The following is a 26,790-nucleotide window of genomic DNA, read 5'->3' as shown; positions in this document are numbered from 1 at the left end:
AAAAAGTTAATGTTCATTTCACGAAGAATTTTATATCCTATAGCGGTTAATGGTACAATCTTTATAAAAAAATATTTAATGGTTAGATATTTCAGGGTTGAAAGTGTCGTTTTCAAGTAATCTAATAAAAAATGGAAATAGCAGTCCCATTTTACTTCTCTCGATTCCCCCCCACCCCACCCCTGCTCTTTATTTTCCATTTGATAGTCGTCAGATGAGAAAAACTCTAGGTAGTGATACTTCGAGTTGTGCTGTTACCTAATTTGTGATTTGACCGGTAGTTCAAATCGAGTTTGCTTTAATCACCTAAATGAAGTGATTAAAGCCATAAAATTTCCTTCATGCGTTTTCCTAACACAAATTCTCCGGTCACTGTGCATTAGGTCTCATATTTCCTGCTGATTATCTTCAAATGTAACGAACCAAAATTAGTAACTTAAAACTTTCGTTTCATAAAATTTTGCTCATGATACGATTTAATACGATTACAAGATTTCTTAAATTTATTACGGTTTTAAGAAAAGAAAAGAAATTTAATAAAAACAGTTTTTAAATCCCACCTTTATTAGTATGATAAAATGTAGAATTTTTCATTTTAAATGGGAAACATTTTTAAAAATTTTGATTTATTATTATAAATTTTATGGGAGAAAATACGATAATGATGGAAACTTAATTTGGTAATCTAATTTATATTTTCATAAGAACAGCAAACTACAATGAATGAAGCTTTTCTTTCTGTATGGTTGAAGAGTAGGATTAGAATGAACTGCCAAAAAGTAATCATTTTTTTACTGAAAATGTTCATTGTCATCAGCACAAAAAGAAAGTATTTTCAATAATTAAATAATTTTGTCCTTCAATATGCCTTGTGTGATTCTTCAGTGCTATAAATTTATATAGACTTTATGCAGACAAGTTAACATAAAAGAAGCTGAATGCATTCTAGAAAAAAGCTCTTTCAGCTGTGGAATTCAATCACGGCACTACCTGATTTTTACCGTTTTAAACCGTTGCAACATTTTTTTTTTATTTATTTATTAAAACATCCATAAGCACAAGCGGAAGTGGTCTCCCTAAAACTTTCTCGCATACTCTCTCATAAATTGTCAGACCAAAGGGTGCCTTATATGGCCCTGGCGTACAATAGTTACGACATATAATATTAACTTTTGGCGTGAATTTGGCATTTTTACTGAATCTATCGTGTGATACTTGGCGAGCTATTTTAATTAAACCCTGGCATGTGGTTAATAGTACTATAAAATCGAATTTGTATTTTAGACGCGCTTTTCTCAACCGATTGAAATGAAACTTTGACGCAAATCTACATTTGTAGTCAAAAATTTTGATACAGAATTTTCTATATTTATTTCTATTTTCTTTTCTATTTAAGTCACTGCATTTTTGAACTACCGCGTTTACTTATTTCTGAAAGTCAAATATGGACAGATGTTTTCTCTATGAATGTTAAATCTGTGTACTGAATCTTATCTATCTAGCTCTCTTAGTTTTGATCATGTTTATATTCGAACAGCCGGACTTCCTCTGAACAGATTTTACTCAAAATTTGACAGAAATCTGGAAATTTGATATAAAGACAGTATACCAAATTCCATCTGTCTAGCTCCAAGCGTTTTTGAGTTATCTTTGTCACAAACAGACAGACGGACATTTTCCAGAAATATGTTCTTCAAACTCAGGGAGGTTAAAAGCGTAGAGATTCGTCAGAATTTCGATTTCGAATCTTTTGACGATTACTATACTTTCTCTACACTACTCTGACGAGAAAGTAAAAAGGAAATAAAAGTTTATGCAATGAATGTATACTCTGAATCAGAGCCAGAGTAATTCATCAAAATAGAAACTCAGAGATTTCGGACTCTATAGAAAATAATGCAGATGAAGACAGTACAAATAATTAAATTTTTTCAACAATTAAAATTTTTTCTTCAAAAATAGTTAATTCAAATCTTATATAATTATCAGATCAACTTAATTATAGTTATGTATTATTAAATTAGCAATAAAAAAAGCTAATAAAATTGAAGTCAAATCTATTTGCCTCAGTTCGAATGTATAGACATTCTTGCAAATACCGTAAAGATACGTTGACCATAACAAAAATCATAATTTATACACTTCGATAAAGCTATAAATATAATAACTGCGCCCCTTTCAAGAAATATGTTGACATTTCTTTTCTTCTTCGACTAATAAAGATAATAAAATAAATTTTTGTAAGTTAAGGAAGTCTTCAATTTATTAATTATTCCGAAAAGTGCAGATCCTTTTATTTAAATTACATTGTTTTTAAGTCTCCCTTGTGAGATCGAATCCTAAAGAGTTGAATGGAAAAAGTGCTTCCTCTACTTCCTTTCAATTTTATACATCCAATATAATTTCCCATTAAAAAATTCATAAACAAAGCGACTGAAATTTCCCTTTTCAATAATTCCTTTTTTTCCTATGATTTTCTCCCAGATCGCAAATTTAGAAGGGAAAACATTACCCTTCTAATTTTTAATTTAAATTAAATACTAGCTTATTTGTAACAGGAATTTGCATTTTTCCCTTTCTGATTTCAAGTGGGAACATATTTCTTTTCGAAAGAACAAACAATTAATGAAGTATAAAAGAAAATGCTTGTATTATTCGTCTTTTCGAAAAAAGTTCACAAAAAAAATGATATCTTTTATAATTTTCACCATTTAATTTTAATTCTTCTTATTATTATTACTTTCCTATGCATTAATAGAAGAAAGTGCTGCAAAAAATTATACGATGAAATTTTAATTAATCTCTACATTTTAGATCATCCTGCGTCCATTTTTTTGTCTCCCTTCGCTAATAATAATTAGCCGCCTTTGGTGATCACTTTGTTCGTCCAGATTATTGCTTTTTTTATGCAAATTATTGATAAACAATTAATAAGAATGTACTTTTTTAAAAACTCAATCGATATTTCATAGGATTAAAAAACGCGATTTTTATAAGTCTACTAAAAAAAATTGTACGTGAAAATTAAAGTGCATACGAAACAAAAGCGGAAATGAAAATCTTACTTCACAGTAAATATTTAAAGAAAGATTTTTTTTTTTTTTCTTAATTTTTCACGTTGACTCTATTGAATGTTTTCGTGTATGAGCTTGATTTATCACAGCACTAAAAAAACCATTACAAATTTATTTTTTAATTATTAAAATTTAATAAAAAAAATTGTATGAAAATGAGATTGATATCATTAAAAAGATCAGATGAATTTTAAGATAATGAAAAAAATAACACTTTTTTGAGATAATAGTTTTGAAAGAAATGAACATCGATTTCCATCTACAAGGCATAGCGATTACCAATTTGACATGATTAAGTTTATTTTCATCCTCGGTTAAACTGTTTGTTTGACGATATTTCTATCATCTTGATTTTCTACCTCTGACTATTCAGTCAATTTTGATGACAAAAAGCCATCTCTCCAGTAATGAAATAAAACTTTGCAATTCCATTAATTAATTAAGTTAAATGTTGAATGAAGTGCAACTTTAAAAACATTCAATGAAACACAGTTCGAACTTCAGTTTGTTTACATTTCACTGTTACCATTCAACAATGAGTAATTAAGAGTGATTTCAATGCCAAATGCATTAGCGTTTTATGTAGAGATATATAACTCAAAACCAATAAATCAAATGGATAAAATGATGTCCGTTTCGCCAAAGTTGCAAATCGATATTACATTTTTGTCTGAATTCGTTAGTAAGATCAAAAAATTTATCTGAATTGATGCCTGATTTTTGTCATGCCCTAGTAGTTTATATATATTGTACAATATTTTATGATATAAAACAATATGTTTAATATTGAATAATTTTATATAATATCGTACAATATAGTGCTATAGGCTGTGCTACCTGGGTAGTATTAAAAATCTTAAATCACCGTTCTATTTATGCTTTTTAACAAGTGCATTGCTATTCATATCGAAAAGAAAAAAAAAAGTCTTACTGTGGCTCTAAAATAGGAGAGACAGAATATGGTCCAAATTTGTCTAAGATAATCTGATCAAGAGATTGAACAACTGGTGTTATCTATATATGGATTACGATGAGAAACGGACACATTTTTCTATAATTTCATTAAAAGAAAAAACAGTTGTCAAATTCTTGTGATCATTTTACTTATCTCTCCTAATACCATTAATTAATTTATTGTTTTTTTTCACCTTGTATTTCCCGAATATTTTTGTAAGTATGTTATATTTCTTGTTGTTTTTGCGTGTTTTGTATTTCATATTTATATCCATAGACAACATAAATCTGTTTCAAATTATTTTTTCTTACAAAATTTATCTATTTCTTAATTTATAATCTTCAGAATATTATTTAGCTTTATTTAACTTCATTTAGATATAAACATAATAATATCAGTCATTATAAAAGTCTATAATATGCCAGTAATCTGCTTAGGTAAATACAGGGTGTTATCTTGCCGTAAATTCATGTCACAGGGCATAAAATTTTCCGGTTTTAGTTCAAAAAGTCGTCGATAGATGGAACTGCAAGTCCTGTTTTTTCATCGTTGTTCCTGCGTGCAAATCAAAATACGCAGCCTCAGAAGGAATTATTATTTTAAGAATGTATAGTAGAATAATAGTTAATATTTTAAGAATGTATAATAGGAAAATGGTTAAGGTTTTTAAAAAATTCTTGTCACAAATTCATGTGACAGGGCATAAAAGTTTCCTCCAAGAGTTTTAAGTTTTAGTTCAAAAAGTCGTGAATAGATGGCACTGCAAGTCCTTTTTTTTTTTTTTTTTTTTAAATCGTTCTTCCTGCATGCAAATCAAAATAAGCAGCCTCAGAAGGAGTTACGACCATAAAAGGAGTGTTCTATGAATGTGCGGACAGCAGATTCTGTAAGAAAATAATTTGCATGAATTTGTGACCACTGAAATACTTTAGTCCAACCATCCACTTACATCCTGATTTCTGCAAGATGGCGCGAGGCTTCACCATACTTCTGACGTATTCCATTTCTTACAGCACTATTTTGATAACCTTGTATTTGCTTTTAAATTACCCATGCTTCCCTTTCCTGGGGAGCACGGGTAATTTAAAGCAATTACACTGATTTACACTAAGCATGATTTTGTGACCAATTTTGATAACCTTGTAATTGCTTTAAATTATCCGTGCTTCCCAGGAAAGGGAATATGCTGGCCACTATATTCCCCAGGCTTAAATCTTTGCGATCTCTTCCTTTGCAGTCACTTGAAGGATGCAGTATACCGACAAATCCTAGAGAGATTGAAGAAATAATCAGTACAGCCATTCTACTGGCCACTTTCCAGAAACTGTCTACCAGTTTCATTCTCCAATTACGACATATGATTGTGGCTGATAGTGGATATTTCAAAAATAGTGTACTATGATTTTTATTTACTAAAGGATTTCGAATGTAAATGTCAAGTATCTCTTTATTTACATGTTTACTGTCTACAGCGTCATTTATTGATAGCTTTTTGAGCTAAAACTAAAAACTGTGGGAGGAAAAATTTAAACCGTCTCATGAATTTCTGGCAAGAACCATTTTTTTTAACTGTAATTGTTTTCCTGTTATGCATTTATAAAAATTGGCAGTCTATTTCAGGAACCTTATATGAGGAATTCTAAGAGAGGATGTTGAAAAGACTTTCGATTTTATTCCTTATTTTCTCACCCATTTTCATTTCTGATAAACATATATCATCATTTATGATAGCAGGGGTGTTTGTGGGACCCCAAAAAATCCCCTGAAACTTTTACGGACTTACTACCGGCATTTTGGAGTTTCGAGAAGGGGGGGGGGGAGAAATGAAAAATTACAATTATGAAGTATTGAATGACCTAATTATAAAAGTTCAATGAATTACTTTTTTTGCAAAATTAATAACCATAAATTTTCAAACATATAAACTACTACATTTTATGCAAATCTTTTAAATTACCTGAATTAATTCTTTTAAAAAAAATTATCTAATTTCTGCTGCTTTTTTTTTATTTTCTGATGTTTGTGGGCTTGTCTTTCTTTTGTGGTGTACTTCATAATTGCAGGAAGGTTGACTTTTATTTTCCTCATTTACAGTTGAAGAAATTTCCTCGAGAACTGCACATGCAGAGGTAGAAGCAGTTTGCTTTTCTGCTAATGTAGAAGGTTTTTCAGAGACTTTTATAGGTGACTCATCTGAAATACATGTTTTTAAGTCCTCTTGATATGTTTTCCAACTTCTGTTCATATTCAGTAAGAGATCTTTGTGAATTGGATCAGTCATTGGATTTTTTGAGCCATATTTTTCACATGAGGTTTCTTTAGAAGCCATTAAATCATCTTTAATAGTCTGCACTGCATCTAGGGAATCAATCTTAAGAGAGGTTCTATAGTCAGTGACAAGTGTATCCATTAAGTTGAATGCACTTTCCACTAATGGGCCATGGAAGCAGCTAAGGCAGGCTTTGACCAATTTAGCCAATGTAGGATACTTATAATCATTTGTGAAATCATCTTTTAAATTAAAAACTTTAGACCAATATTTATCAATTGTACACTTGACTTGATTTCCACTTTCATCAGATGTGTAGAGCATTTCTTTGGTGATATCAATATCACTCTGGTATAACCTTATTTCAGCTTCTACTTTTGACTTTTCATTATCACTAAAAATATGGGACATAAAAGATGATAATTTTTCAAAAGCTAATATTGTACTGGTTTTACCTCTTAGCTCTGGATCTAATGCTGTAAAACTAATTAGATATGAATTTTTAAGGGGTAATTTCTGTTTCATATGCTGAAATTTCTAAATGAAATTCTCTTGCGTACATAAATAAAAAAATATTTCAATAAGCGAAACGAAAAATTTACACGTGCATCAATAAATGAAACGAAAATTTTACACAGCGAAGAAAAAAAAGTTCCGAAGCGATCAATGACAAATAGCTAATACGGCGAAAAATCCCCATTCTCTACTTATTGGCGCCACGCCAGTAGAGATAAGACCTTTGAACCCAGAGTCACGTTATCGCACATCTGGTCGAACGAAGTCTCCCCCTTTTTTTTTCTACCGCGCCTACTTGCCGAAAAGAATCCAGAAGAGAATGTCCGAGAACCGGGGGAATGAGTCATAACTCGCAATAAGGAAAGAACAAAAAAGAAGTTTTTTCTCCCTTTTCACGCATTATCACTGCCTTTGGAGAAAGAAAGGAAAAGTTTTCACCACACACACTGACCTTGCGTTTTCTGCTTTAAAAGCAAACAAAATTACCCAGATCAAAATAAATAATTCATTATTATTCCTACTTCCTTTTGAACGACGATCCCCGGAAATTCCGGGGATCGAAGTTCAAAATCCCCGGAATTCCGGGGTTTCCCCGGAGCACAAACACTCCTGTGATAGTAAGAGATATGAATTTCGACCTGAAATACATATGGAACTCCTCAACCTAGAATTTGGTTTGCTCACTATTTAAATTTAAATATTTTATTTTAGTCAATGAATTATAATGTATACCCTTATTTACCGCCCATATTCTGACGATGATTGTAAGCCTTTTAATAAATAAATAATGGTTATCTCCACGGCGACCTTCAAGGTCTTATACCCTTTCGGGTAGGCGGTCGTTGTGGGGTAGACCAAAACTTTCTATAACATCTTTCGAAGCAAGCAGCAACTGTTTATCTGAAATAATCAAAATTTTTAAAAATCCTAATATATTTCCATTAAACTAGGCAGATACATTAATCGATACTAACAATTTTAAAATGACCCTTAATCCAAGCCAAACCATTAAATCTATTGCAATATATTGTGTAAAAGCTCTCATCCTCTTCCGAATTAATCATGTAATCAAACAGCATTTGAGGTACCACGTAGATGAACATGCTTGGCTTATATACACTTGAGGCAACATACTTCGTTATCGCTTTAAAACTAAACCTGTAATCTATGGACTGCTAGTCTAGTTCTATTATTCCCATCAAGGCCAGCCTGCCACAAATGATGATCCTAGCTGGTTTACACACTATCACAAAGTATCATGAAATCAAGGAGTTAATCAACCGTTCGTGCGGTCAAGTGGTAATCGATTTAGTTCTAAGATTCATGTTGTGTGTAACAATTCCAAATTGTATAGATTATATGGATCAAGATTAGATATATTTTAATCGTGAGTTTTTTTTTTAGAAAATGCGATGAAAGGTTTGCTGTTAATATTAACTCTTATTCTTGAATTCAAAATTTAGTTTTTCAAAAATAAAGATGCAATAAATGGCTTAAGAGATTATAATGCTTTTTAAGCATTCCACGATAGAAAGAATGTAGGTTATTTCGGTATTTTTGCTGCCTTCACAAGCATTCAGTGAAATGTTATTACCCAGTTTAACAGGTATCTTAAGAAAAAACAAGGGACATTGAAATCTCTTCTCAAAATTTTGGACAGTGGTTAAAGCTGTGAATGCCTTCTGTGGCAGTGACAAACAAAAGTTACAAAATATTAATCTTTGGCGTAAATTTAGCATTTTTATTGAATCTATCGTGTAGTCTTTGGAAATTTTTTTGGCGATTAATCACTGGCATGCGGTTAATAGTACCAGAAAATCGAATCTGTATTTTATGTGCATTTTTGTCCAATTGATTGGAATAAAAATTTGTCATAGAACTGAAGTTGTGATCATAAAATCACATACCAAATTTCACATATTTAATTCATTGCCTTTTTTAGTTATTGTGTTTACGTGCTTGTGAAAGAACAGATTGACAGACAGTCAATTCCTTGACGGATTGGGTTCCAAATTGATACGCATCTTTAGATGTAATTTGTGTACCATATTTTATTCATCTAACTCTCTTTCTGCAATTATAATGTAAACTTATATTTAACAAGTCGACATTTTCTCTAAATAGTTCTCACTCAAAATTTGCAGAAATCTTTAAATTTGATGTTAAAATCATTTGAATTTCATCCGCTTAGCTCGAAATGAATAAAGCTCTTTATATTTTGATTCTTATTTAAAATCAAATTTTAAAGGTATTTGAATTATGCTAAGAATGTTTGTATACTACATGATCAGCAAAGAATAGCTGAATATAATATTTAACATTGAAACAATTTTTGTGGTGTTTGAAATCCCGCCAGGAATATTTGGAATTTCATCGGACTTATCATTCGGAATGGAATGAGAATTTCATTCATTATTTTATTTGTGAGATTTTTTTTAAAGTAATATCCTTTCAGAAGATCTTATTTCAATTTCTTAATATTAATAATCAAAACAAGAAAAAACAAGTAAATAAATAAAAGTAAATGAAAAAAATTTATAGAATCTGATGCAATTAAATTTGAAGTACAAAATTGGATTTTTTCCCCCTCATTTATTTTATTCATGGAAAATCATCTTTCAATAATTTGTTAGTTCAAAGAAATGAAAGAAAATCCCTTCAAAATTTAATAACACATCAATCCCTTAAAGACTTTTTTTTTTTCAAATGTTTCCCAATTATGGAATATATTCATAATCGATATGATTTATTTGTACAAAATATTGAGTAATGATATTCTTAATGTATTAATAAACGCAACAGTAAGAGAAATATTCGGAATAAAACAATAGTTTTTGTTTGATCAACAGTTTTTAGTCAGCCATCTATATAGCCTTTTTGGTGATATTTGCTGACCAATGTTATAACCTCATTGTATTTTTTAGACCAGCATATTGTTGAGCTGAAATTGAGAATACCTTTCATTCTTCTATTTTTTTTGACATCTCGGACATTTAACATGACATTCTTGACATTTCTTGACATTTAAACTTAATCCTATGACGTCATTAAAAACTGATAATCAGTAAAATAAAATTAAAAATATACACACAATCTTCGAAACAAAACAAACTGCATTCTTTACTGATAGCATAAAATTTGAAAGACTTCATTAGCAACTCTTCTTTTAAACTTCATTCAAACTCTTCTGACATATTTCGAACAAAGACTAGCAAAGTGCTTCAAGGAACCCTTTTTCGGAGTATTGCTTTTTCCCACTTTCAGCTTGGAAGTTAATTCGCCTTCTCCTCTTGAAGATCTCACTGAGAAAACCGATGAGATGGACATGAAGCTGAGAGATTTCTTTTTCTTATCTGAAAGAATAACGAAAGTACGACTCTAAATAATTATAAAAATGCACATTGAAGCGTCTATAAACTTTCTGAAAACATCAATAGGAAATCAGCTGAAGGTAATCTGCATGTTATGTAATATCAAAAAATCTAATGATATATACATGTTATGCCAATATGAAAAATATAATTTAATTATATAAATTCATTCAGACTGTTTAAAATTATAAAAAAATTCAAACTGTTCGGCTTATTTATCATCAGATAATTAATATCGCTTTAAAATTGAACTTTAAGATTTGACATTAAAGTTGTATTTTGATTATTTTGCATATTTAATTTCTAGTGACACAAACACTTACTCTTTAGTAGGGATATTACCACTAATAAAATAAACCAAGTTAAAACAAAGTATGTTTATGAGCTATTAATTTTATGTTTATGAACTATAATTATTACCAAACTATGTTACTACAAGAACTATTGAATCTACAAATCTCAGTACAAAATTATGACTAATAGTTCAAATTATTAATTATCAAATTTAGGAATAACACATTTTTTGAAATTTTTAAGCAGTTATTAGGAAACTGAAAGCGATTTTTTTATTTTCATCATTTTTTAAATTTATTAAATCCTAATTCATTACTATAAATCAGCTTTGTTACCATTTTTTCTGATATTAACCACCAATTAATTATACTGTTACAGAATAAGACCAATTAATTAATAATTGGTGGCTAAGTTGTGATAATATTAAGATACTTTATTTTGGTCATATTCTAAATGCCATGGTAAATATATGGAAAGCCTAAAAATTTCAAAATTATGCAACATCACTGTTATCGTCGATTAAAAATGGATGTATTAGAAGAAAATACGGATGACGTTATGTAGTCTTTATTTTGTGCAACCGCTTTCAACGGGTTACAGCATTCGAATGAACAAGATCACATTTGTTGTAGGTGGCGCTCTTGCATGCCATGACGTAACATTCCGCCCGGCGTTGAAATATGCAAGATTTCAAAACACATTTAATTATACAATTAGCTTACATTTTCTAAAACCAAATAAACTATTCAGATGAAATATTTACAAGTGAACATCAAAATTGCAAAATATATATTAAATTTATATTAATTAAACTTATATATTAAACATGATATAAATACAATTATTATGTACATACAATATATACAACTATCTTAACTATTTTAATTTTCAAAGTTATCCCTTATTGGTAAGAGACAAATTTTTGAAATAGGGCGTGTAAAAATACCTGTGTTAGTTTTTAATTTAACAACTCTTACTCTGCCTTCATTTCCATAAATTATCTCTAAAATTCTACCCATTGCCCATTTGCAAGGAGGCAAATCATTTTCCTTTAACAATACTAAACATCCGACCTTAACATTATTTTTTTTGAATTGCCACTTATTTCTTTGCTGTAAGTGGTTCAAATAGTCAATTTTCCAGCGTTTCCAAATTGTTTGAACACATTTGGTAGTATATTGCCAGCGCGACAACCTATTTTCAGAAATGTCTACAATTTCCGGTTCAGGTATTGAAGTTATTGGGCGTCCAATGATAAAGTGTCCAGGAGTTAAAACTTCATATTCATTAATATTATCTGATAATGGAATTAAGGGACGTGAGTTAAGTATACCTTCAATCTGAATTACTATTGTTTCAAATTCTTCAATAGTTATTTTACTGTTAGCTAAAGTTCTATAAAGATGGTGTTTAAATGATTTTACTCCTGCTTCCCATAAGCCTCCGAAATTGGGAGAAGAAGGGGGAATAAATTTCCATTGGATTGATTCTGCGGATAGGTAATTGGCTAAAGTCTCATTAGTCTGACAAACTAGTTTTTTTAAGCGATTTAATTCTGAAGCTGCACCCTTGAAATTAGATGCATTATCCGACATCAATGTTGCAATGCGGCCTCTACGGGCGCAGAGTCTCTTTAAAGATGCAATGAAAGCTTTAATCGTCAAATCTGTTACCGTTTCTAGGTGAATAGCTTTAGTTGACAAACATACAAAAATCGCTACATAAACTTTTGAATATATTCCCTTTCTTTGGTTTTTAAACTTTATTTGAAAAGGACCACAAAAATCTACCCCAGAATTTAAAAATGGAGAACTAGGAGTTACTCTTTCTGAAGGCAAATTTCCCATTAACTGGTCTAACACCCTAGGCCTTTGCCTAAAACATCTAATACAATCATGGACAATTTTTCTTGCAATACCTTTACCATTTAAGGGCCAGTATTGTAGTCTAATTTGATGTAACAAACCTTGTGCACCAATATGTAGACATTTTTTATGTACATGCTCAAAAAGTAACTTAGTGAATGTATGTTTACTGGGTAAAATTATTTGATGTTTAGATTCAAATGGCAAGTCAGAATTTTTAAGTCTACCGCCAACTCTAAGTAATCCTTTTTCATCTAGGAATGGATCTAAAGATCTTAACTTACTTGTTTTAGAAATATTTTTACCTTTATTTAGTGCATCTATTTCTGATTTAAATTCACTCAACTGAGCTACACTAGCTAAATATTCAGTACTTCTTTGCAGCTCCTCAGTAGTTAAATACTTACTTATCTTATTACGAGACTCCTTAGCTTTAGTGTTGTTAATAAACCTGAAAATAAAGCTAACTATTCTAATTAGTTTTATGAAATTATTTGTATGATTAAAAAGTTCATCATAAAAATTTGAATTAGAGTCATTAATGTTTAGAGTCACAACACATTTTAGTTCATCAGCAAAAGCAAAATCCTGCATGGATTGATTGTCTACTGGTTCATCAGTAAGTTCATCTGGACCAGCAAACCACATTTTATTTCTTATGAGTTCATCTGCACTGCATCCTTTAGAAATAATGTCAGCAGGATTGTTTTTGCTACTTACATGTTTCCAATGACAATCTGATGTGAGCGTTTGGATCTCCGCAACCCTATTGCTGACGAATGTTTTTAGCTTATAGGGCTCAGCCTTGATCCACGCCAAAACAATAGTAGAGTCTGTCCACAATGAGATAACATCAATGGGTAATTGCAGAATTGGAACTATCTTTTTCACTAATCTAGATAACAGCAACGCAGCACACAGTTCAAGTCGGGGAATGGTAAGTGACTTTAATGGAGCCACTCTGGATTTGCTGCACACTAGACAAGTTTTAAACTGTCCAGATTTGGTGAAGCACTTTAAATAGACAACAACAGCATAGGCACGTTCTGATGCATCAGAAAATCCATGAATCTCAATGCGAACTGCATCAGGAAGTAGAATAAACCTTTGAATTCTGAAGTTGTTTACTTCCGAGAGTTTTATGTAGAACCTTTTCCATTCTGTCATTGCATCAGGTGGTAATTTTTCATTCCAGTCCAATTTTATCTTCCAAAGTCCTTGGATAAATATTTTTGCCTTTGTAATGAGAGGGCCTAAAAGTCCAAGTGGATCATAAAGACTCGCTATTTCTGACAGCACTTCCCTTTTTGAAAAAGAGTCCTTAGGCGTGATCTTTACCTTATATGTAAAGCAATCTTCTTTTGGATCCCAAAACATACCTAATGTTTTTACAGAACTAACACCCTGTTCTTTCGAAAATGAATAGGATGTGGTAGACAGGTTTTGTAATAAATTAGAGTTATTAGCGACCCATTTGTGAAGCTCAAATCCAGCTCTTCCGAGGAGTTCAGAAATCTGGGTTTGAAGATTTTTAGTATCTTCTAGCGTTGCATCACCTGACAGAATGTCATCCATGTAGAAATCAGAACAAATCACATCTGCAGCCTTAGGAAAGCCCTTTTTTTTCTCATCTGCTAAAGCTCTTAAGGTCCTGGTAGCCAAAAATGGCGCAGAAACTGTTCCATAGGTTACTGTAGACAGTTTGTAAATCTTCACTGGACCATCAGCACTTGATTTCCAGACAATACGCTGTAAGTCTCTTTGAGTGGGATCGATCAGTATTTGTCTGTACATTTTTTTAATATCTGCACTAAATGCATATCTGTGCTTTCTGAATCTACTTACTATGGAAAAAAGATCTTGCTGAATAATACTTCCATTTTGTAAAATGGAATTCAGAGAATATCCACTTGTTTTTGCACTTGCATCAAAAACCACTCTTAAGGGAGTTGACGTTTTCTCAGGTTTATATATCACATGGTGGGGAATGTAATAGTTCACATTGCTATCAGCTTCAATTTTAATCTCCTCCATGTGTTCTAAACTCTCATATTCTCGCATAAATTCCTTATATAAGATTTCCATAGTATTATTTTTGTTTAATTTATTCCAGATACCATTTAGGCGCTTGATTGCATTTTCTTTGGAATTTCCTAGTAATGATTCGGCATTTTCCTTTATGGGTAATTGAACTATAAATCTTCCAGTTTTATCTCTTTTATAGGTTTTAACAAAATGCTCCTCACAATAAATTTCTTCTTCACTCTTTGTTATTTCTTTAACATTATCCGGCAATGATTCCAATTCAAAAAATTGTTTAACTGCTTCATCTAAATTTGGTTCACTTACGAGATAACAATTGGCTTTTTGAGGTAACTGGGGAAGAATGCCTGTAACTAAATAACCAAACTTAGTATTTTGTAATATTACATCTCCATTTTGCAGACGAAGTTGCTCAGGTTTTAAAATCTCAAAAAATAGCTCACTTCCTAATAGTATATCAATTTGACCTGGTGTGTGGAAATTGAAATCAGCTAGTTCAATTGAACAGGGAATATTTAATGCAGATATATTTAATTTCGATACAGGAATCTCATCGGTTATTTTAGGAAGAATAGAACATTTCACCATGTGTGAAAATGAATAATCTCGATTTGATACTTCAATGTTAGCAGCGTGTTTAATAAACTGCGTAATTCCATTTATACCAGTTATACCTTGTTTTATTGATTTTAGTTTGATTCCCAATTTTCTAGCTACATCTTCTCGAAGAATACATAAAGTCGAAGCATTGTCTAAGAGCCCTCTTAATTGAACTCTCCGACCATCTGCAGTTTTCACATAAATAAGAAGAGTGTTTAATATAACTGATTTATTCCCTTCTATCGCCTGTTTAGTCTCTCTCGGATTCAACGTCAAAGCAGATACTTCGGTTAGTACGTTTAGTTTCGGTTTCGTTTCTGCATCTGTTTGGCTTTCGCTCGCCCGTGCCCTTGAATCTGAAGTGGTAGCGCGATTTTCAGCTGACTGATCATGTATGAGCGAGTTATGCCTTTTACCGCAACTTGGAATGTTGCAAGAATATTTTGATTTGCAGATCCCCGGGTGAGGTTTAAGACAGTTAATGCATAATTTGTTATTCCTAACAAAGTTCTTTCTGTCATCGATAGACATATTTTGAAAAGTAACGCATCTAAATAGTGCGTGATAGTTTTTGCATAAAATACAAGCTTTAGCATTGGAATTTTTATTATTAACTATAAGTGTTTTCGCTCTTTTAAATATGCTCGTATTTTGTGGACGTTCGTATTTACTTGGAATACGGTTAATACTTTCTAACAAAGAACTTCGCTTTTCTAGAAATTTCATCAAATTTTCAAATGTAGGAATTTCTGCCGTATTTAGAGAAAGCTCGAATTGCTTCCTTGTCTCTTTATCTACTTTCTGTAGAATGATGTTTACAAGCATTAAATCAGATAGCTTATTTTGTTCGAATGTAAGAACCTTTAACGCTCTGATGTTTTTATTAACGCAGTCTATTAAGGCACACAGTTCTTTAGCAGATTCGCTACGAATTTTCTCAAAATTTATTATTTCTAATATATGAGATTCTATCAATTGACGTTGATTCTCATAACGATCTGATAATGCTTTAAAGAGTGATTGAAAGTTATCACTAGACGATTCTAATAATTTAGCTTCTCCTCTTAAGCATGCACGGAGATAATACAGCTTTTGAGAATCATTTAATTGCTCATTGTTGCTAATTAAATTAACAAATAAATTTTTAAAATTTGCAAAATCAGCTATTTTTCCAGAAAATTCTGGTAATGGAATTTCCGGTAGTCGGATTTTAGTTACTGCATTATCCTTTGAAACAGGGTTAATTTTAAATTCATCTTTAATTGAATTTAATAGCAATTTCAGACCTACCTCTGTTTCTTCAATCCTTATATTTATTTGATCAATATCTTCTAGGATGGTTTCTATATCTTCCGACGTTTCAATACCGCAATATTGTTCGGATATCTTGTCCAACTGTGCTTGCAATTGTCCAAGTTTCCTTAATTTCACTTCTAATTCCATTGCGTTAATGTCCTTGGAAGCTGACTTTTCGGCATTAAAACTTTCGATTCTTTTCAAAGTAGTTTTTATCGAGCCTTTCAGTTTATTTAGTTTCTTTTCTGAAACCGCTTCTTGGTCATCGCTTTTTTCAACTTTTTTATCCATGGTATTTGCTCCGGCTCGCTTTTGACCAATGTTATCGTCGATTAAAAATGGATGTATTAGAAGAAAATACGGATGACGTTATGTAGTCTTTATTTTGTGCAACCGCTTTCAACGGGTTACAGCATTCGAATGAACAAGATCACATTTGTTGTAGGTGGCGCTCTTGCATGCCATGACGTAACAATCACGATTGATTAAAAAATCAAATACAAAGGTACAATCTCACAATCATGAAGCAAATCAAATTAATAAAAGTATGTAAAACCATTCTCATGAAGGAAACAGAAAAAAGAAAATGAATGAATGCCTTGAAAGAAAATAATTTCGTACCAATACCTCGTTTACTGCTATTATTATTATTATGGCATTCCCCCGCCCTTCCTTTAATTGTTACAAATTGGCAAACCTTAACAGATCATTTACTGATGGAAATTAAATGTTATTATTATGAAAATTATTCTTTTAGGTTGATGGTATTTTTTGAACAGTTGTGAAATTTAGACCAGTTTATTTTAAATCAATTTCTTTCCATTTATTCTCCCCTTTATTTATTTCCATTTCATTCCAATGAAAAAGGTAGATTTTTAACTACGGAAAAAACACCTAAAACTGGCAAAATTAGCAAGCATATATACATGCAAAGTATCAATCTTTCAAACTTTTTTTTTTTTTTTTTTGCAAAAAAAGTAATTAAGAGCTTTCATTTATCCAACTTCACTCTCAACTCTTGATTCGTTTAGTCATTATGTTAACGTTCGGGCTATTTCAGAAAATTTAGCATAAATGGCAAAACCTTTCATTATTGCTGATTAATGGTGTATTTACTTCAGAAGAAGCAAAGATAAATAATACAACTTGACATCATCAAACATGCACTAAAAAGAAGTTGATGGACATTTTTTTCGTTTCTATAATACTTTAGCCTTCAACAAAATGATAAATCGTTTGCGAAGAAAAATTCATGCAGCTATTTTTAAAGCGAAGTTTTCCAAGTCACTATTTATTTTTAGCACACCATTATTACTTTAGTATGGCTAATTTAAGCTGAGTAAATGACATACTCTTTTCATAGGTTTGAACTCCCAAACTTTTCTTCAAAAAACCGCATTTTTTTCTTTTTTATTGTATATATCAAGGAAAAGTTGTGTAGTTTGGGTATATTTATAGTACAGTCTACGTTTTAAAAAATTAGGAATGGGACAAGGTAAATGTATCACTTGGTTCTATTTTTTTAAATTTGTTTTAAAAGTCAACTTTCTTTGTTTTAAAATATTTAACTAGATATATTTAATGAAAATTGATTTATGCTGATTAATAATACACGCTAGTTAAGCTATGTTTGAAAGTGTTCCATAAGATTCTTTTTCTATTCATTTGAGAGAAATATATTAATAAAATTAAGAAGGTATTGAGTCATTTTATTGGCAAAATGTGTGATTGAATATTATGAGGCAACATGCAAAAATAAAATGTCATTGTTACATATTCTTTTAAAATTGAACTGTAAAAAAATTGTAGCAATTTTAAAAGAATGTAAAATTTCACGAATTTCCATTTCATTCTAACAACTCAAATACTTCAAATCGCGTATATTTTCATGTGATTAATAGTGAAATTCCGCCTTTGGAAACAATCGCATTTCTTAATGACTTGTTAAACTCAAAGCAAAATGTGTCATTCAAATTTTAAAAAAGTTTTATCTTCAAAGTAATTATAAATAGGTTCAATTAGCAAATGTTTTCTTTTAAAAAATAAATTATTAATTAATTGGCATTTATAAAAAATAAAAGTTTCAGTTCAGTACAGCTGCATTAAGCGCTTTGATCATTTTTTAAAATTATTTATTTCACAAAAGCGACATTTATTCTTCTTTCAGAGGAATTCAATAGATCATATGCAGCAATATACATTACTGCACTTTTTCTTTTTAAATTTATATATTAAAGAAATTTAGCATATATTTTTTTTTTTACTTCTAGAGATTATTTTGGGTTCTAGAGGATATGAGAAATTTTCCCGAAATGGCGCTGTAGCGAATTGAGAAGTGAATAGCTTATAAACCAGTTAACAGCTACGCTACCCGAGCAATTGCTTTTGTATCGTGGTCATGTTACTGGACTGCGAACCACAAGGTCCCAGGTTCTATCCTCGCGCATCTCAATTCGCTACAGCGTCATGAGAACATTGCAATAGGAAATATTCCTATAACGAATCTATCAAAAAATAAATTAAAAATTGGTAAAAAAAATAATAGCTGTTTATTTGGTAAAAAAATAATAATTGTTTTTAATACATAAGATGAAGCTATAAACGAAGTAACTACAACGCATTTATGATATTCATTAAAGCATTCTAAATTTTAAAATATGCGGTTCCATGACAAAACTGTAAATGTCAGTAATTCCATTTCTATTACAACAGAAAATTTATAACTATTTTTAAATATTGTATCTCAAAATATGTTAAAAGATCTCCGTACCTTTTATTTTGTTATGTTTCGAACAGTCAACAGTATCTCCAACACCTTCGATGACATGTTGACACTGCTGCTTGTACTTTTGAATGTCCAAAGCTACACCACATTCTGAACAATTCTCAGGTAAATGGCCAATAACATCAACAAACTTGCTTATATTTTGAGCTAAGCTTCTCATTTCTAAACAGATTTTCTGGAAGAAAAAAAATATGAATTTTATTTAAATTAAGCATATTGTTTTCGGTTGAATAGTTTACAAAAAAAAAAAAAAATCTGCCCAGTTATTATTAAAAATCATCAAGAGAGTTCATCTTGATTTTTCTGTATACTCTTGCATGCATATTTACCAGGAAATTTCGGTTCTCATACATTAACATCATGCCATTGGCGAACTTTAGGCTTGATCGTTACCATTAGCAAACAATCAATTGGCTAACATGACACCATCATCATTATTATCATTTTTTATTTTATTTTTATTTTATTTTTTTTTCTGGAAGGAAAGCGATTATTACACATGCATCGGAATACTCATTTCAAACTTTCAATGCAGTCTTTTTTTATTATTATTGCCGCTTCGTACTTTTTTTTTCTGGTTATTTTTATAAAATGCTTCTATATTTAAATTGTCAAAAAAAATAGAATTGTATTTTGAAGATAAAGAGAATTCACAAAATCGAGCAAATTCTGTATTCTGATACATTATTCATACTTGTTTACATAATCAAAATTCTTCACACTAGAAATTGTACAAATTACATGTTAGAAAAATAAACTGGCAAACTGTAAACAAATAAATAATGTAAAAAAGAATAATTAATTAAGTTTATTATTAATAATTAATTAATAATATAATTAATTTTTTACCTTTTGTTACGTTAGTTCTAAATAGCTTCCGGACATATACAAAAACTATATGCATCGCTTTATTCAAATAAATTATATTTTAGTAATCATTAATGTTAGCCCCCCCTCCCCCCCAATACCCCAACTCCACTTAGAACCCTTTTTCTAAGGTATAAGTCTCTCTGTTTGAACGTTTACATTTTATCTTTCATGAAATAATGATCTTTCACCAAACTGATTAATATCAAGATGCAGTTTCTGAAATGTAAGAGTTTAACGTACACTGTTGCAGAATATCCGCAAAATTAATCATTATATCCATTTATTTTCATGAATACTTTACACTGCTTATTGACAAAGATGGTGGTCCCCCCTCCCTTCTCTTGTTAAAGTTGTTTTGTCTTTGACGCTCTACATCGAATAAATGCTCTACTATTCTAAAAATAAAAAAAATCTTAGAACATAATTGCTTTCTTATTTAAAAATTGATACCAAGTTTTGCAGAATTCTGGGAATAAATCTCAAAAATGTGGAGTTATTTTTCTGATTAATTGCAGTCGCAGTTAATGCTTAAATGCAATCGCAGTTCTTTTTCAAAATCTCCTTTCTTGATAAAACTCAACGAAATCCAGAATTTCAAAGATATCGGTTGTCAGAAAATTAATCTTTTAACATTTTAGATCATACAATACGAGTTTTATAATCATACAAAAATTAATTTGCTTTTATTGTTCAAAAAAATAAAATTTTAAAAAGTCACTTTTTATATAATTCACAAAATAAATGGAAATATTAGCCAAGGCTTCCGCTTTTAACCTTTTGAATATGAAGCTTTTGAAGGAAAATTTTTTGAAATCATGTGCATTTTCTACATTTTCTTGCGTTTTTCAAAATCGAAATGTATTTTAAAAATATAAATTTAATAAGCTGTTAAAGCATAAAGAAAAAAATGGCAAAGCAATGTAAATCTAAGCCTTGTGATATAAAACAGTTCATACTTTATTGCATTTATGCCAAACTAATCTAAAGGTTTAAATCCTCCAATTATAAATATTTTCATTCATAAATGAAGGATTAGGAATGTTTACTCGTTTTATTTAAACTAATTAGCATTCATTCAAAATCGATTTGAATTATATTCGAATTAGTTTCTTTTTTCTTAGAAATTCAAATTCATCACAATAAATGCAATAAAAAAAATTTAACAGAACATTTAACAGAATTAAAAAGAACAGCACATATTTTATGAAAATGGAAGACAAATGTATTCTAATAAATATTATTCTAAGAGTATAATATAAATGTGTTCCATTATGCTTAAACTATTCATTATTTGACAAAATTTTATCGATAGAATGTTGTTTTGTTCGATAAAGAAACTGATCTGGCATTTTTTATTTCAATTAAATATTTTTTTAATTTTACTAGAAAACATTCTTTTAAAAATATTCTGAAAATAATTAGATTCCAATTGACGATCACATTTGAAAACACAGCGTTTTATAAAAACCCACTATATAGCATATGAATTACAAAAAGTTTATGCAAATGAACTCAGAAAATAATCATAAAAAATATTTACCTTTAACAATCGAGATTTATGAATATTCTTGGTATTACTTCCAGTTATAACACTTGATCCATCTTCTGCTGACGAAGTACACTCCGAATCATCAAAAATTAATTTCTTTGGAATAGTTGTTGAAGGGGTCCTTTCTTGTGAAGAAGAATATCCTGTCTCAGGTGTAAAATAGCCTGTTTGGTCAAGTGAAATGTTCGAAATAAAAGTAAGCATTGCTTTATTTAAGATAGTCAATGTCTCGAAATTTTTTAGTTGATCCTGTAAAATCTTCAAGTAATGTTTCCAAGTAAATAGCATTCCTTTATTGGTTTGAAGTAAATGAAAATAACGATAAAACCGGGATATATCATCTAGGCTATTTGTTCTGCGAATAGGAATTTCTATATTGGGCAAAAAACGGTGTTCCTCGTTGAGACCATCAGGAAAACTATCAGCATATTTTGAATCTAAGTCGAAAGAATACATTTGTTCTCGCAGCATGTTGCAATCCATGTCGTCCTGAAAAAAAAAAATCTGTTGAGAAAACTATGTTATCTAAAAATATTTGTTAAAAAAATACAAACTTATTTAAAGGCAAACTCACAATTACAATATGAACGTTTACTTCCAGATTTACATTACTTGAAATAATTAATATAAAGCAATCTTTAATTAAATCTTGTAGAAAATGTTTACGTCCTTTAGATCCATTCTAACTTATTAAACGAAAAATGTCATTTTTTTCACATGCAACTAACAATTTCAAACACATGTATGTTTTCTTTAATAAAAAAAAAAAATGATGCGTTAATCTTAAGTAGAAATTATATACCTTTTTAATTTTCACCTACTTTCGTAATTGTATTTATATAAATATATCTTCCCCTTATTTAAAATTAACGAAATATCTGAAGAATTATTAATTCTTTATGAATCAAAACAATATATAAATGCAATGTGAAAATAATATTAATACATCCACGAAAATTAGTTGTTAGTTAAAATTAACTATTTCATATTCCCGACAATTAAGAATTTTTCATTAAATAAAATAGGATTTCATTCCTACTTATTCATAGTTATTTACATAATATTAATAGCAATAAATGGATTGACATAAAAATTAACTAATTTCAGGCATTAATCAATTTTCTAACGAAGAAAAATCTTTTATCTGTGAATTTACATTTCTCATGCTGATAATCTAATATTAGAAGCACAAAATATTATGAAAAAAAAATCACTCTTTTGAAATGCTTTCTCTACTTTGAATGCTACAATTTTATATATGCACTAAAGTTGCATAAAAATTTCACAGATAAAAAATAGTATGAATAAATATGCAAACTCACCTTCCTGAAAATTTAAGTCGGCAAAAAAATTCACTTTAAAGCATTACAATATCGCCACACAATTTTTCAAATCTTCTAATTTTTAATTGTTTTTTACTAAGAAATTTTTTTTAATTTTTTTACTGCCATAATAACTTAAAGAAAAATGTTGGTATATAAACATTAGTAAATATCACGATGCATTTCTAATAATGCAAAAGAAAACAATTAATTTTAGAAATTAAATAATCTGTAAAAGCAGAAACTCTTAAAGGTATTTTATTTTATAAAAAAAAAAAGACCCAAAATAAAGTAAATAATAAAAAATAAGAAAAGCTCTTAACATTTTTTATATTTATTTTCGGTTCTAAAAAAATAAACCAATGTTTGTTCTTGGTATTTTAACGGTAACTGTGAGTAAATATTTCGAAAAGAAATATATGAGTAATATTAATTTCCAATTAATTAATTATAATTGCGAAAGCATATTAAGTTACAATTAGCAAACGGTTTATTTATTTGTTTGATATTGCTATTTTAACTATAAATTGTACAAACGATTTATTTATTTATTCTCATTTTTCTTTTAAGTTCTTCATTGCACAAACAATATTTTCACTGGATGAAGTTTTTTTTGAAGTGGAAATGGCATCAAGAATATTAATAGCTATCATTTGACTTTGTGCTTAAACAATGTCATAAATGTCTTGAGAAGTACGAAAAAAATATATACATATATGTATATATTTAAAGCATTTGATACAAATGTTTTTTTTTAATTTTAATATTTTGTGTCAGCTGAATGTTTTTTTTTTAACATTATATTTTTGTTTTTAAAGACAGAAGGATTGTTCTCTCCTTGATTTCGCATTTTCTTTATACAAAATGGCCGATTTTATATTTAATGACGTAACATGGCGAAGCACACCGGGAATGGAAAAATTATAAATAGGTTTGAATATACGCTTTAACATATATTATCGACAAGCCGCTTTTGGGCGAGATTAATAATTGCTAAAATTTTCGTTTGAATATTTTATGTAGCGTGATCTCTTAATGGTTTCCTCAGTGAAATCTTTAAAACTTCAGATTTTGATAAAGAAATAACTCATACTATTTTAAAAACATTATCTTGCACTTTGTGCCATATATTTCCCCAATTTCCTTTCATCTCACCTAAAACTGTACTTTAATTTGAAATGGAAGGGATCGTCTAATAAAAAACTTTTCTTGCTAAAATTATATAGAAATGGGCATGCTATAAACATTTTCCATTATTACTTACTTATAAAATTAACTCTTAATTGTAAGTAAAACAAGATTTCAAAAAGACGATTAAAATTAGCATTCATTATTAGCAACGCATTAAATTTCATTATTAGCAACGCAAGGAAAACTCCTTGATGAAATGCACCATTCCATTGAATACACACTTGAAAATTCCTGATAATAAAAAGTAAATCCTTGTTTTATTTCCTGAAATTATGCTTAATTACACGTACAACGAAACTTCAAAAAATTTATTAAAAAACTAACCCTACTCAACACGGTAAAACAAGCCAAATTTTCATATTTTGATCACCGGCAATAAACTCCAGGTTGTATACTCCAGGGAGCATAGGAAAGAAAATTTTGTAATTGTAAATTTACTTTTTTTTTTTTTTTGAACAAGCATTTTTTTTTTTTTCCCCGCCTGATATAACTTTTTTGTACAAGTAAAAATATTTACATTTTTTTTAAAAATCGATTTTAAAAAAAATGTTTAATACTACCTTATATGGTGAGAAATTCTGTGCACTGAATAGTGAAATACCGCGCTTGTGATTTTCAGCAAAAATTTTGTCAATTAACAATAAACGGACTATATCTTAAGAACTCCATAAACATAAAAGTAAATATTATTCAATTTATTATTCTTTTTTATTCAGTAAGAATTTGCATCTTTTACTAAAATAAAAGGAAAATTATTAAAATAATGAACATTATTAAATGTTCATTATTTTAAATTAAGATAAAGTTCACACAGGTTTCATGCCAAGAATATTCTTTATGAGTTCCTTAATAATAAATAGCAATTTATAACCTTAATAATATTTTTTCCTCCCTCCTTATTAATATTTAGCAAATAATTTTGAGGTACCCATTAAGTAAAAGTTTTAATACGGAATTATAATAGGATGCATTTATTTTAATTCGGGATAATACCGCCAAGCATTTATCATATTACTCAAAATTACCTCACATTATTTGTTTATTCAACAGACGTTGTTTCAATCAAAAATGACCTATTCAATTGAAAAATGGTAGATCTTTCAATATTTGCAGATAGAGTTTGTTTCTATTGGTTGACCCGAAATTACAAGAAAAACATTGATTACTTTCAATATCCGAAAATATTCTAATAAAATGAGATATTAGACACCAAGTAGCTTATATTCACACATATCTCCCCCACCAAGAAGGCAGATTGTGCAAAAAACTTTCCAGCGCTTTTTACTACCAAAAACAGTTGTGCGCGGAATTACAGAAAATATTAATCTGTTCTCTCTGAATATTAGTAACAACAGTGAAAATTTTGTGAGTTTGACTTCAATGCACTACTGTAACATAAATTTCGTTTAAATACTTTTATGGGTTAATTAAAAATAACAGTAATTATAAAAGATTGCTATCATTAAAAAGATATTTTTTACATTGTAAGATGACGTATATATCATTCTTATGATGTAAAATTTGGGGAAGCTACCACTAAAAAACACCGAAATTTCGCTTAATTTTTAATTAATTCAAACTTTATTTTTAATTTTATAAGATAACAAAATAATGAAATTAATATAGTTTTATTAAAGGATTTCTGGAGTCAAAATAATTTAATAATATTTATGAAAATCAGAATTCACATTAATACTTAGAATTAATGCGAATTCTAAACGATTTTAACTCTAAACCATTTTATTTAATATTTAATTATTTGTAATGAAAATACCACATTTGTTCCTATGCTTTTAATATACGCTAATTCCCGCAATGTAAACAACTGTATTTTAAGCGTCGTGATATATTGTTTTAATTAAATGCGCCTGAAAAACCGGTATTAATCGTAACAATATATTCAACAATTTGTTTAACTGCCTGAATAGTCTTTTATTATTTATTACAAAACGTGAAATTAAGTATTTCTCTTCTAAACAAATATCTGCTTATGTAAAAAAAGGAGCGAAAAAATACATTAATGGAAATTTAATGTTTAGAATCTGTTGCTGAATTGAAAAAGAATAAAACCCGCTTCAAACGGAATTCATATGAAAAATTGGACGTGAGCTTTCGCGCATCTAAAAACTAAGTTGCTGATTTTTGAAAAAATCCCAATAAAAAAAAACGCGATTCTAACAAAGACAAAAGCGTGAAAGAAAATTGTATGTGCTCATTACTTTAGAAAACGATTCATTCGTGTTAGAACAAGTATAACACAAGCTAATTAGAATTTAGGATGAATTGAAAAACTTGGAAATAAACAGATGGTCTGGATAGAGCATTTAATTCAAAGTTATTATTGCTGCCTTCTTTCTTTCTTTTTTAATTTTGTGGAACAGCTGTTCCACTTTTATTTCTTATCTTATAAACAGTTCTTTTAAATTTTATTCGTTTAATGTAATTCGTTTCAATTTTTTTTTCCTTTAAAAAGTATCATTAAAGAAGAATTATTTAAAAAAATCAAATCTAAATAAAGATTTAGCATATTCATTTTATTTTAAAATTATTTATATAGTCCATTTCGAAGAATAAATGATATTTGGATCCAGATTATTAAGTTAGGATGCAGTTATGGAAACCAACAAATAATTAACGGATTTCATATTCAACATTGAAAATTGCACCTACATATACATAGATTTCTGTGCAAATTTCAGGTAGCCATGTTTTAAAGAAACATATTACTCATAATGTAATTAAATAGTTTTGAAAAATGCATATTTAATTTTTTCTTTATTGTATGCGAAT

At 29.3% G+C, this 26,790-nt stretch overlaps 1 protein-coding gene across 6 annotated transcripts in view; it reads right to left on the bottom strand.

Annotated features, from left to right (window-relative positions):
• Nucleotides 1–9,581: 9,581 nt before the first annotated feature.
• Nucleotides 9,582–26,790, bottom strand: part of LOC129965423 (uncharacterized) — a 36,273-nt gene continuing 19,064 nt past the window's right edge. For 5 of the 6 annotated variants that reach the window (XM_056079281.1, XM_056079276.1, XM_056079280.1 and 2 more), the window contains exons 2-4: nucleotides 21,479–21,976; nucleotides 19,054–19,243; nucleotides 9,582–10,167 (exon numbers count right to left, since the gene is read on the bottom strand). In XM_056079281.1, the coding sequence (XP_055935256.1) occupies nucleotides 9,992–10,167; nucleotides 19,054–19,243; nucleotides 21,479–21,970 (858 nt within the window). In that variant the 5' untranslated portion in view covers nucleotides 21,971–21,976 and the 3' untranslated portion in view covers nucleotides 9,582–9,991. The remainder of the gene's footprint in view (nucleotides 10,168–19,053; nucleotides 19,244–21,478; nucleotides 21,977–26,790) is intronic. The other variant, XM_056079279.1, reaches the window with a different exon arrangement.

Source organism: Argiope bruennichi, chromosome 4, assembly GCF_947563725.1.
Source record: "Argiope bruennichi chromosome 4, qqArgBrue1.1, whole genome shotgun sequence".
Classification (NCBI taxonomy): Eukaryota; Metazoa; Arthropoda; class Arachnida; order Araneae; family Araneidae; genus Argiope; species Argiope bruennichi.
Note: the sequence above shows the minus strand (reverse complement) of the source record. Positions and strands in the feature narration are given on the sequence as shown.